At 24.0% G+C, this 13,697-nt stretch overlaps 2 protein-coding genes across 4 annotated transcripts; both read left to right on the top strand.

The window, feature by feature from the left end:
• Nucleotides 1-744: 744 nt before the first annotated feature.
• LOC132912640 (protein phosphatase inhibitor 2-like) lies at nucleotides 745-6,006 on the top strand. 2 transcript variants are annotated; one of them, XM_060970226.1, is made up of 4 exons: nucleotides 745-1,062; nucleotides 1,634-1,804; nucleotides 5,220-5,299; nucleotides 5,577-6,006. In XM_060970226.1, exons 1-4 carry the CDS (start codon nucleotides 983-985, stop codon nucleotides 5,819-5,821), a joined length of 576 nt encoding a protein of 191 aa, XP_060826209.1. In that variant the 5' UTR covers nucleotides 745-982; the 3' UTR covers nucleotides 5,822-6,006. The 2 variants fall into 2 exon arrangements, with proteins under 2 accessions (XP_060826209.1, XP_060826210.1); XM_060970227.1 differs by lacking the exon at nucleotides 745-1,062 and adding an exon at nucleotides 1,075-1,226.
• A 3,513-nt stretch (nucleotides 6,007-9,519) lies between these two features.
• On the top strand, nucleotides 9,520-13,686 carry LOC132912638 (charged multivesicular body protein 1b). Of its 2 annotated transcripts, none has more exons than XM_060970224.1 (5): nucleotides 9,520-10,103; nucleotides 10,613-10,933; nucleotides 11,128-11,272; nucleotides 11,351-11,494; nucleotides 11,694-13,686. In XM_060970224.1, the coding sequence occupies exons 1-4, from the start codon at nucleotides 10,082-10,084 to the stop codon at nucleotides 11,460-11,462; spliced, it is 600 nt and encodes a 199-aa protein (XP_060826207.1). In that variant the 5' UTR covers nucleotides 9,520-10,081; the 3' UTR covers nucleotides 11,463-11,494; nucleotides 11,694-13,686. The 2 variants fall into 2 exon arrangements, 1 of the variants encoding a protein (XP_060826207.1); XR_009659246.1 differs by having other exon boundaries at nucleotides 9,522-10,103; nucleotides 11,351-11,618.
• The last annotated feature ends 11 nt before the right edge of the window (nucleotides 13,687-13,697 follow it).

The following is a 13,697-nucleotide window of genomic DNA, read 5'->3' as shown; positions in this document are numbered from 1 at the left end:
TTCTGTATAAAATTTGACTTATATTTCATATTATAATCCTATACAGTTTAAAATAGAGAAAATTAAAATATTAATATACGTCCTCTAAATATAATATAGATACTGAATCAGCAGATGTATATATTATGTCCAACACTTTTAATCTTTGCTATACTTGTTATATTCTTTTATATATATTCTTTTATATATATTCGCCCGTGCTATAATTAATTTGTTTATATCAAATAAGAAACAAAACGGTTAATTATGCATCGTATAAGTAATTTGAAATGTTAAATATATACTAAACATAATTTAAATATCGAAAACGTTATATTCTGTAATTTAATATTTAATATGTATTTGATTTTATATGTACTTATTACTTAACATTTATAATTTAATATGTCGTTTTGTGTAAATCATAATTCGTTTAGAGTTTATAGAATTAAACAAAGTTTTTTTTATAGATTGTGTACAAAGTAATAATAATATTATTATAGCACACATAAGTAAAATTATAAAAAATATAATAGAGCAGAATTATTTAACAAAATTATACGTAGAAAAATTCTCATTTTATTATAGTTAATCGAAACCTCGATTTAATGCTTCGTTATGTAAAATCTGTTATACTACCATAAACTTTTAATTTCATTAACGGCTTATTACATAATAGGAAGCTATAACTTCACTTACAAAAAATAGATTTCGATGCTTCAGTAATTTAATTCGAAAATGACCGTGTACTACAAAATATGTATATACGTATATACTACGTAATACACCCTGCCCTGTATAAGGTTTTGTGTAACATGGCACCAATCAGAGCTCGTGATTTTTCCATTTAAAACTGAAAATTGTTAAGGTGATAGTTTGTCATCGTCAATAAACAATTGTCCAATTACTTCTAATTCGAGTGGAAACATTCTGAAGAAAATTTGACTTTACAAAGATTCGTCATGTTTTATAATTATCAAATGTGAATCAATCTCTTTTCAAAATGGCAGAAAATCTTTCGAAACGGCCTCCTAAGGGAATTTTAAAATCATCTAGCAGCTTCGATAATCCAGATATACCCAGGTATAAATGATTTTTTAGATTTATTTCTTTCATATTGAAGCTATAGTTTCATTTATACATACATATATAAACGAACTTAACTTTAAAGTGAATACCTTTTTATAACTAAAAATTATATGAGAGAGAGAAAGAGAGATGATGACAGAGTTAACTTGTGTTTTAAGGTTAGTTTAATTTAAATCATTCTTATATATATTTTTTTTCCATTTAATTACTTATACTTTACTTTTATTTTATTAGAGCATTGTCATAATTGTAAATTAATTACTGTCTTTCTTAATCCATTTAACTTCGTTTAAAGTTGTTACAGACTGTCATGGTTAAGTAAATTTTATACGTAAAAGATTTTAATTGTAATTTATCTATTGAACCATATTGATAAATATATCTTCTTCCATTATAATTTTATAATATAATTCTTTGAATTTGTAAGTCATAATCAACGTTTTATCAAATACTGTTAGGAAATTGATAGTATTTTATATTAATTTTACATTTTGCTTGTCCCATAATTTAAAATAGTAAATATTAATGATAACTTTTTAATAATTTATGACAATTTTTATTACAGACCAAGCAAAGAAACAAAATGGGATGAAATGAATATAATTGCAACATTGCACCCAGCAGAAAAAGATTATGGTCATATGAAGATTGATGAACCGAAAACCCCATACAACTATGAAGGCCTGCAAGCTGAATTTCAATTTGATCAATTAGATTCTACTGCAGTTGCTACCAAGTAAGTATTTATATATTAATTCATTAGAAATAAGTATTTTATTCTATATTTGTAGTTATTTTCATAAATATCTTCTGCATTGTACATATTAACACATATCATAAAAAAAAAGAAAAAAAAAAAAAAGAGAGAGAGAAATTGGTAGATTTCTATAAACTTCGATTACAAGAAGCATATAATTTTGTAATATACAAAATATGTATAATTTTTCAAGAACACCAATAGTAACTAAACTTATAGTTACATTAATGTTAATACTAACTGGAATATTATCTACTTCTCATAAATAACAAATATGTTTTTATAAATATTTGTTTTATATTATTTTATTTAATAAAAATAATATAATTACACACATTCTTATTTCACAATATATATAAAATACAAAAGTGCATAGTGTCTTCCGAAATAATATAGATAGAAAAAAAAATATTATTTGAAATAGATTTTTAATTGATTTATGTGATACACAAATATAATTGATAGTGCGATATTCTATAACTTGTAATTTTATTTTAAGGAAATTAATGCCATTAAAATGAGACATACATATTGTTTAAAAAAATCAATGAATGAATTAACAAATTAAAATTAATGTTTATATTTTGTTATTTTACTATCAATCAATATATTGTATTGGGTTTCTAATTATTAATTTTCTTTCTTTCTCTATGTTTGTAAGGAGCATGTTATTTAAAAAATCATTTGAAAATTAATTTTATTAGTATTATAATCTAAACTGATTGTTATTTATAATTATTTCTTTCTGGAAGGATACATTATTCTCAAATTTTAATATAAAATATTATCTTCTTTTCATCTGTTTAAAATTTTTCAATCAGTCTAATTTATGGTATCTGTTTAGAGTTTTATACCAGGATTGGCTTAAATGGAAACTATCAAATTTAAATTATGCTACTATTCTGTATTAAGTAGCAACATCACCATGTAGAGTATAGCATTGTTACATACATAATGCTCAAGTGTTGGTGTTGGAATTGAATATTAAGAATAGAATGAATGTATGCAAATGTATGTAGAAATTTCATGTTGATTTATTCTTTTTATTGGAATAAATCTTCATTGGTAAGTTTCAGTGCTCTTCAAAATGTACATTTGCTGTTTTTGCTTCTCAGAGTTGTATTCCTTTATTATTTTCAGTAATTCTACACAAAAAGAGGTTCTTGTGTGGAAAATTGCTTGAATTCTTCAGAAAAATATTATTTAAATTTCCAAAATTTGAATAAACAGGACCAATTTTTAAGATGGTTCACATATTTACAAATACTATGATCAAACAGTTTTAATCGAATGTACATGCACCAAGAAACATACAAAGTGTTTCAAAAGGTATGTAACATCCCGAAGTCGAAAATTACATGACATATAGTTATAATTTTTTAAACATTATTAATTGTCAAAATTGAATGCACATACATTTAAAATAAATTATTTTTACAAAACACTTTCTCATACATTTTTCGGGCATACATTTGTTAAATTTACATAAGCTAAATTTTTAAACGTTTTAATAATAAAGAAAATAAAACCAATCTCTTATGTTAATGTATTGTAGAATAATACTGAATTAACACAACCTGAAAAATCAAATAAAAGTCTATATAATATGCATGTTGATAATGAAAAACCATTATCCAATAAATACATGGAATTTAAGATAACTACAATAAATATATATTTTTAGAAGAATTTAAAGAATTATTATACATGTTATTGTTTAAAATCAAAATTTCCAATTAAGCATCCAATTTTTACAATGAATAATAAATATAAAAAATTTCTACGAATACATTATACAGAAATTCTGTAACTTAACTAATACGTACAGTGGTCTTTGTTATTTTAAGGTGTTACACATCTTTCAAAAGTCTCCTTTACGTTTATACTTTTTTCAGAAAAGTAATTCTACTGTGTGAAATTTGAACACTTGAATGGAGTTGACATGCACTACAAGAAAAGAAGGAAAAATAGTTAAGTAGCATTAGAGTTTGAAGCATTATGGTAGCATTTTGAAGTACCAAAAAAATTCATTCATACACACATGCACATACAGAAAATCTTTTTACATATATTAGATTGTTAATCTCATTGTTGAAAATGAATTCTTACCTGGTAAGATATAATAGGATAAATTAATCTCTTTATTTATTTATTTGTATGTATTAAAATATTTCATGTATCATAAATAACAAGTTATTTACATGTTCCATTCATTCATTTCGCAAAATCTCCATTTATAATTTCAAAAGATAGTTTATACTGATATGACTATTATGCCTTACCATATAAAGATAAATAAGAATCTCTACAAAAGTAACAGTATTTTTTCTATAAAGTTTTTAGAAATTTTGATCATATAAATGCATGTAATACTGAACTCCACACAAAATTTTTGTTTAACAATGTACCTTTATTATTATTATTATCTATTTAATATAGCAAAAAAGTAAGTAATAAAAAATAATTTCTGTGTAGACAACTACTGACTGTGACATGAAAATCAAGATATAATGAAATAATAAATTTGAAATTCATTTCTCCTAATTTTATCAAATTTTTATTATAATTTATTTATATTTAATACATTTCAGTTATAATATATTTATATTAATATAAATTTAATTTTATATCATTCTTTACTAAGGAACGTTTAACAATATTACAATATTATTTTAATAATTATTTTTGTAATAGTATTAAGCATCATAAAAAAAGTTGAATACGATATATAATTAATAATATACATATAATTTTGCTAATGAATATTTAAATGAAAATGTAACCATATGTCATACAAGTATTACAGATGAGTTACCTTTATAACTAATTACATCCTTACTTCGGAATGTTACATACTAAAAGTAAATTACATAAAAGTACATGCTTGAACTACATTTAATAAGAAAGTATTTTACATTAAGTATAAATATGGGGTTTTAAAATGCTTATGATTTAATCAAAATCATTGTTTTTGGAAAGATTGAAATGAAGTAATTACAGATTATATTGCAAAGATAAATTAGGATCTAAGGTATTGTTATAAAAATGTGTGTAATAAGAAGGAAACGATTCATACGTTATAATATTTAAATGTATTATATATAATTTTTTATTCTGGGAACCCTATGTAAAATATTAAGATACTTTTCTGAATAATTATTCCATTTATTTGCTTTATTTCTTATTTTTATTACAATTAGTATTAGTAGTTATATGTTTTGTACTTGTATATTCTTCAATTGTATTTAAAAATATCAACAACAATTAAATACACTTTATATTTTATATTTTCACAAATTTAGTTTTTCTAAATATTTTATTTCGTTAATAATTATAGGTTTGAACAATTAAAAAATTGAAAATTCATAAATTTTGCATTTTCCCATATTTACAGGTTGGCAGAAGGTAGTAAACCAAAGATATTTGAAGAATCAAGTGAAGATGAAGATGAAAAAGAAACTGTTGAAGAAAGAGGTAAGAAATTATAAATCTTTTCATAGAGAGATAATTTATATTTTAATTATATTTGCATAAATACAATATATACCAATATATATACCTTATAGTTGATTACAAATATCTTTTATTGAAATGATTTTTATTTTACTGTTATTATTATTAAAATTATAATTCTAAATATCTTATTAAAAAGTAATTAATTTTAATCAGTTGAGGAGGAATGAGAAAAATTATCATCAAAATGTGATATTGAGTAACAAAAAAAATATCAATGTATATGGAAAAATTTTAGAAAAACGTAAAGCATTTGAAGCAAAGAGAAAGCGTCATTATCAAGAATGGCAAGTAGTTCAAATGGCTCGAAAACAATTACCTGAACAAGATGAAGAAGATGAAGATGAGGAGGACAATGAAGAAAATGAAGAACATGAAGAAGACATAGAAAAAGATGACAATAATTCTCTTCATCCTGAAGAACATGATTTTGATCTTAAATTCAAGTGCATGCCATCTTGCAATATAACAAAAGGAAAGTGATATGGCGATGGACATTAATAAATAATATTATAAATTACTTCATTAGAATTTAGAATTCAATTCTCTAAAAATTTTAGTTCATGTTAAATTTATTTACTATTATACAACTGACAAATGCAATAAATTACAATGTCCGTTTTACATGAGTTAAACGATTAAGTTAATAAATTTTTGTAATTGACCAATTTACTATTTTTCAATAATTGACTTATACATTGATCAGTGTAATTAATTACACAACGAATGTATAGTGAATTTATAAGTAATTAATTACGTAATTGAAAGCACATATTAATAAATAATTAATAATTACACAAATATTTAATTTAATTACTTATTTTAAGCAATTTAATCATTGGCCATTCACTAATTATTTATTGAATTCAAGCTAGTACTTAGTTCTGTAATTGTACAGAATGATAGCAATTCTTAATTTAAAAATGAAACTACAAATTTCTTTTGTTTATGCGAAAATCACAGCAATTTTCTAACTTTTATTGGTGCTGTGGTAAAAATGTAATTTGATTATTAATTACTTTACTAATATATAAACAGTAATTACTAGATACTAATACTTTAATGCATAAGTTGTAATTTATTTTCACATAACTTCTTCTATTACATAGTAAGTTTTCTTGGAAAACTTAAATGATTATTTATGTCACTTCATAATATCTGTTTGCTAGTTTGTAGAAAACCACTAATATTAAATTATTTTCTTAATAATTAAATAACTGATTTTTCAACAGAATATTTAACATACTTCGATTAAGGTTTATATTTGTAAACTAGAGCAATACTTTAGTTTTTTTTACATGAATTATAGGCTAATGATTTTTTGAATGCTCTAATTAGTCACATTGCTTATTGAAATAGTTAATCGGTGATGTACATTTATAAAATTATTATTAAAGCGCTTATTAAATGTTTTATAAGATCCTAAGCAATTAGGAAATGAGTAATTCTTAAAGAACGAATTCTTTTACATAATTAGTAGTACGCATAAAAGATGGAAAGAATTCCTGAACACAAGATATTATTACAGATACACTCGTACTAATTTATTATATTAAATTTGTAATAGATTTCTCCATTTCATGCATTAAGAATTTCTCATTTTCTAATTATATATTACAGTTTACAAAATATTCTTAAAACAGGGTGTTCTGTAAGGTATGTGAGATGAGTAAGAGATTCTGAAATTAGAATCTTATTTTAGACATTTTTACATTGATATTATCTTTGTTCGCATAGTAATACATATCATTTAGATATATTAGTTCCTTTTATTTCTTTCACGATAATCAAATTTAACATATGCATACTAAATATTAAGAAAAAGAAGTTACTTTTATAAATAACTGCAAAATATTTGTACTAACATTAATATATTATTAAAAATTGCTGAACATTAATTTAATAAAACTGTATTTTGCCTACTAATAATAAAGTTCAATTTTTTATTAGTTTTTGCATTTCTTTTTTTAATATAAGTTCAATTAGTAAAATATATGTGTATAATATAATCAATGTGAATCTGTCTAAATATGAAACTGTGTAAATCTTTCATTTGTAAAATTATATCTCCTTATATGTTTTATTTAAAATATAATATATTCCTTGTCATAAACATCTCAAACCCTTTGATCTTGTTACTAAAAAATTTATATTATGTTTAAAACTAATTTATTATTTTATTCCAAATTAAGATTTATATTAGTTTTCTATTCTTATTATAATACGGTACAAACAACCAATGCTTTATAAATTTGAAATTCTTTATATGTGAAGTATAATATTGTACTTCGAGATGGAACATTATTATTTATGTATATACATAAATATCATAATACAACAATTTATGGCAAGAGAGATTATTATCTAGACAATCGAACTTATTTTTCGTTCAGAGATACTTCCTATGACATGTAACAGGTATTTTTGTAGATTACAGTAGGATCCTTATACAAATTAGTTTTAGAAAAATAGATTTTCGTCTGGCGTGTATCGTTTCAGAACGTACTTTGCATTGTAAATATGTGTATTAACAACGAATTCAGTGTATTCAGATTTAAAATGTAGAACGCAATAAAACCGTGAATCGGACATTAAATCAAATATTTTTCAGTAACTGATTATGAATATTATATTTAGACTCAAATAATTGAATAACTGAAATAAAATTTTGAAATAAACAAATTCACTGTCAATGCAAATTTAAATTCATAACTGAAAATATGCATAAATTAGTATTATTTATATATAAGTTTAGAATAAAGTATGTTTTAATATATAATAATATATGCAAATATGTAACTGTGTCATAAAACTTCAATAGACTTATAAAAAATATAAATAACAGGATAAGTGTTTGATTCTCAGTTTTGTTGCATTATTATAAACAAACTACTACGCTTAACTTAAATAGAATACTCAAACTTGCAGCTTTAAAGATAGATTAAGGTAGAAAAGAATAGAGTGTAATGGATAAATAGACCAAGGATGAAGATAGATGATTATTTTATTTTGTTTCTAAAACATAAAGAAACAATAAAATGTAACGTAGAAAGCCATCCAATTATTGCAATTTATGTGCAATGAAACAAAAAGAAAAAAAAATATATATATACACACACACACACATATACATACTATATCATTCTTATAGAAGTTTAATATTTCTTTAGATATTTGATGTTTACAAAAAAAAATATTTCATATATTACATAAATAGTTAATCAATCATATTTGAAATATTAATGTAATGTCTAAATCATAAAATACTTTAGTATAATAAATATAGAATTTTCATATAAATTATTTTTTCCTTCTAGTAAGCTTCTAGATATTTTTTAGCACATATTTTATTTCTTAAAAATCGTTTCTCATCATTATTACTAGCATTTATTTCGTACGCATTGCAAACATTCTATATTTAAAAATTATATGAATATATTTATATATGAAAAAAAACATAAAAAATTGAAAGTATTATCCACCAAATTTGAGATATATCGGAAGATGGAAACATATGGTGTCTTTTCATTAATTTGACCATAATTTTTCGTTTTGTTTTAAAGAAAATCTTTTAAATTAGTTTCAAATTGTTTCGTTATAAAACACATTCCATTAATTCATACCACTTATAAATATACAAAATGTGTACAATTACAACTTATTAAACTTTTTATATAAAAGCACAATATAATTATTTGCTTTTCATTAAAATTCTATTATATTTTAAGAATGAATTATTCTAGGTTTACTAAATGTATATCCAGTATGATGTTATACATACATTTCGAATTTAATAAAAACAAGTTTCGCAACTATAATATGAACATTTTCTTATTATTTATTAAAATAAATTATTAATTATTGAAACCTATTCATTTATTTTTTATATTACTTCATTTGTGATAAGTACTTATGTATTTACTACAATATTTGATCTGTACTGAAGGGGAATAATAAACTAAACTAAATTAAACTAGTTGATCTGTAGTCTCATATGGGAAATAATAGGTATAAATATATGAGTTAGTCGGTTAAGTTAGGAAAAATAAGCACATGACATGAGTAATGAATGCGATTAAGTCTACTGGCAAATCATAGAATAGGAACGTAAACATAATTGGTCACGTGATACTTCAGCTATTCGCCTGTAGATGGCCGATAGTCACTAATGAATTTGATACATTTGATACAGCTTGCTAATATATTTGCTAAATTTGATACAGTTGAATAAGTTACCATCATTATTATATTTTTCAAAATTGTGTTACAAAATATCATATACGATATCTATATTATAGTTTATCTATGATTTTAACTGATTGTATTACCAAAGAGGAAATTTCCTTGCTGGTATTATTATAGTCAATGAGCGTTTAAGGCATTCTCAGTTGGTGTAGCAGTTTTATATTCTAAAAGATATATTCTACTTTTCCATCTATGAAAATATATTTTTCATTTATGTCATCTATCAAATGAATAGTAATAATTAATCATACAGTAATCTTTTTACTTAGATATCCATCAAAGTAATCAAAATTAATCATCGTTGGAGCACCAATACCTGTTAAATATTAATGTTTATCATATCAGGTAAATTCAATTTTGAATGACAGTTGATGTCATTAAATAGCAACGCATATTGTCACTTGTTACATCTTTGCTGACAAAAGCAAAGTTGTTCTATTGTTTGAACCTATCGTTTATTTTTAAAATCTCATCAAAACGGGGGCTGAACAGTCAATTATGTCCGTCTCCCAGATGGAAAGTATCCTTTTATTAAAATTTTTCAGTTTTTACATATTTTTGCAAATTGTCGGTTTCAAGTGTTCCTTATTAATTTTATTCAGACGAATGTTTCTTTTACTGAATTATGTTTTCAACTAATCTCTATTTCTATAAAATTCTTATTAATTGTTCAATTGTATTTAAATTATCAAAAATTATTTCATACTGATTTTGTATTCAAGACATTTTAAAAGAATTTTCAAATATTTTAGGTTTTCCTTTTATTTTATTAATTAACGATTTTATTTCTATATAATACGTTATAATATACATTATAATATAATATACGTTTTAAAAGAAAATTACAATTACCTGTACATAATTCTAATGGATGTTACAGGATTTTGTTTAAAATGAAATTATATTTTTAAGGTTATGCGGTAATTTTTCCCGTGTATGTTAAGTTTTATAGTGTTTACATTTGAGAAAATTTTATTAACAATGTATTTGAATGAAGACAAAAGTATTTTTCTAAATTAATGTTAAAAGGAAATTTATTCAATCTCAAATTTGCTGTGAAGGAATTAGAGAGAAATTCCAAGAAATGCGAAAAAGAAGAAAAGGTGGAAAAGGCAAAAATAAAAAAAGCCATTCAAAAAGGTAATATGGAGGGTGCACGAATTCATGCAGAAAATGCAATTCGCCAACGTAATCAGGCACTTAATTATTTACGGATGAGTGCAAGAGTTGATGCAGTAGCTAGCAGAGTACAAACTGCTTTGACTACACGCAAAGTTACTCAGTCAATGGCTGGAGTAGTTAAAGCCATGGATGCAGCAATGAAATCAATGAATTTAGAAAAAATTTCAGGTAAATATTTATATTTATATGTATATGTTGTTGTGTAATATGTATATACTATCGTGAAATATACATATTATGTATATTTTAGAATGTAATTTTTTACCATGATTTTATATGGTATCTGAAAATAATGAATAAATCATAAGTTTCTAATGAGGCTGTGTATGAATGTTTGTAATATATTATAACTTTAATCTTAGGTCTTATGGATAAGTTTGAAAGTCAGTTTGAAGATTTGGATGTACAAAGTTCATACATGGAGAATGCTATGTCTCAAACTACAACAACAAATGTTCCACAGAATGATGTTGATTCTTTATTACAACAAGTTGCAGACGAAGCTGGGTAACTACTTTCCTTAGAGTTATTTTATACAATATTATGTAATCCTATAATCTAAATTTATTATATAATTTTTTTCAGTTTGGAGTTGAACATGGAATTGCCATCTGGACAGTTAGGTAGTATAGGTACCTCTACTATCAGTCAAGAACAAGATGAACTTACACAACGGTTAGCAAGACTTCGTGAATAGTAATACAGATGTAAAATCTAGTTACAGCACAGGTACATAATGAGAAAGATATATCTTTATCTGTTATAATTTGCATTAACTTATTAACCTTTTGACTGCCATATAAGAGTTTAATGGAAATGACCACCGTATACTATCCTTCTCTATAATTGCTTGGTAATTACATGCTAGATATTATAAGCACCTACAATTGCACATATTTAAATTTCAATCTCTTTTTTTGTTTTTTAGCCATATACAGTGACTGGTTTATTTTGTAACAGTCAGTGTACAAAGGGTTAAAAGAAAACGTATAAAAACATTTTCTTTATGTAAACTTCATAATCTTAAACCTTTTTCGTAATTTTATTCATTTATTTCGAGTAAAATTATGTAGTAATAATATAAAAAGCTAAAATGTCCCACCTGAGGTTTATGATTAGGTTTCTCAGTTATTTGTATAAGACAAACATATATTGTTCAGTAAATGTACATATTTATTTAAAATCGCAGAATTCCATTAAACCAATTGGAAAATATTATAATAATTAAATAATTGAGAAATATTATAGCTTAAAATGATTTCAAAATTATAGCAGTGTATAAATAAATTTATAGCCAATGGGATTATACAGAGTGTTCCATTTGAAGTTATGCACGCAATTATTTCCCAAACCATAGTTCGTTTTAAAAAATGTTTCAAATGGAACTTACCTTGTCGTGGGAAGAAGGGGGGCACATCTTATGATGATCTCAAACCTTCTCTAAGCGGACGTGCTTCCGTGATTTCAAGGTGATCTTTGTCTTTTTTTCTTTTTTTTTCTTTTTTCTCTTTTTTTTTTCTTTTTTTTTTTACGGAACTATATGTTTCTATTTAGGTAGGCATATAACCCGTTCCGAGATGAATTTATCGAATTATAATATATTGGTGTTTGAAGGTCATTTATTACCGTTCAAAACATACCGTTATTGAACGTCCAGCAATTGTTTCTTATGCATTCCAAAGGATGACTTTTGTAGTCAGTACAATTATTTACTCTATTCCTGTATGATAGCTGCACTCTCTCGAAAGTGATAGAACTAATACTTTCAAATTTCTCACGTTCTTCCAAAATTAGAGGCATATCGACAATCTTATTGCGAAATTATTGCGAATTTATTATTGCGTACAACGAACCATTGTAAATTAAATCGTTACCGGAAGAAAGTACACGTAATACTATTTGCAATAATATTGATTCCTTTGAAGCAACTGTCATACAAACTGAGGAATATCTGCCTAGTAGCAAATTATAGTTGATAATAAACAAAAGCAAATACGAATAACGATAAATCGCATCATTTGTGTAATTTCGATTCGTGTTTACATCAGAATTGACGCAATACTTCAGTAAATCAAATCCTGAGAACGTTCAAAGAAAGTAAGCCTTTGAAAGGCAATGAATGACCTTCGAGTACCAACATATTATGAGTCAACATATGAATTCGTCACGAAATGAGCTACACACCTCCTTAAATAAAAAAATACAGTTCCGTATAAAAAAACAAAGATCTCTATAAAATCTCGGAAACACGTCCACCTAGAGAAGATTTATGACCACCAAAAGATGTCCCTTCCGAAATAAGGTAAGTTTTATTTGAAACATTTTTTTGAAACGAGCTACAGTATGGAAAATAATTGCAAACTCCAAATGGAACACCTTATATATCTTTCTTATCTCTGTAACAAGTACCTATAAATAATGAACACGTTAAAATGTTCAACACAAATTGCTTGAATAAAAAGAGTTTACTTGCTATATATTCATGAATAAAATAAGCTTTTAATATAATCAAAACTCATTTGTTATATTATAAGATTAGATTTCTGTAGAATAAAAAGAAAGCACTATTAATTGTTATTAATAATTATTAATAATTATTGGTAATAATTATTAATATCATTAATTTTGCACAATATTGTAAACATAGCAGGTACTACTCTCTATGATATGAGAAAGAGTATACTTTTATATAAAGACAATTTATCAAAGAAAAGCTTTATTACTGCAATGGTATTTATGTTGTAAACATACTGTATGACAGAATAATTCAAGTAGATTGATTGTACTTTAAAAACAATTTGTAGCAATAAATGCTTGTATTATACGTATATCATATATTAAATACATAATATGATGCACAGTTTATTATATATTTGTTTGATAAAAATAAATTTGTATAATAAATATTTTAATAAGTAGTATATTTTTATAT

This window comes from Bombus pascuorum, chromosome 12 (assembly GCF_905332965.1).
Source record: "Bombus pascuorum chromosome 12, iyBomPasc1.1, whole genome shotgun sequence".
Classification (NCBI taxonomy): Eukaryota; Metazoa; Arthropoda; class Insecta; order Hymenoptera; family Apidae; genus Bombus; species Bombus pascuorum.
This window is presented reverse-complemented; position numbering and strand designations above follow the sequence as displayed.

What these genes read in the sequence shown, in the direction of transcription:
- LOC132912640 (XM_060970226.1), top strand. Translation starts at nt 983, where the DNA reads ATGGCAGAAAATCTTTCGAAACGGCCTCCTAAGGGAATTTTAAAATCA. An exon ending in TCTACTGCAGTTGCTACCAA is followed by an intron (nt 1,805 to 5,219) that starts GTAAGTATTTAT and finishes CCATATTTACAG; the next exon opens with GTTGGCAGAAGGTAGTAAAC. An exon ending in AGAAACTGTTGAAGAAAGAG is followed by an intron (nt 5,300 to 5,576) that starts GTAAGAAATTAT and finishes GAAAAATTTTAG; the next exon opens with AAAAACGTAAAGCATTTGAA.
- LOC132912638 (XM_060970224.1), top strand. Translation starts at nt 10,082, where the DNA reads ATGTCCGTCTCCCAGATGGAAA. An exon ending in GTCCGTCTCCCAGATGGAAA is followed by an intron (nt 10,104 to 10,612) that starts GTATCCTTTTAT and finishes TAATGTTAAAAG; the next exon opens with GAAATTTATTCAATCTCAAA. An exon ending in CAAGTTGCAGACGAAGCTGG is followed by an intron (nt 11,273 to 11,350) that starts GTAACTACTTTC and finishes AATTTTTTTCAG; the next exon opens with TTTGGAGTTGAACATGGAAT.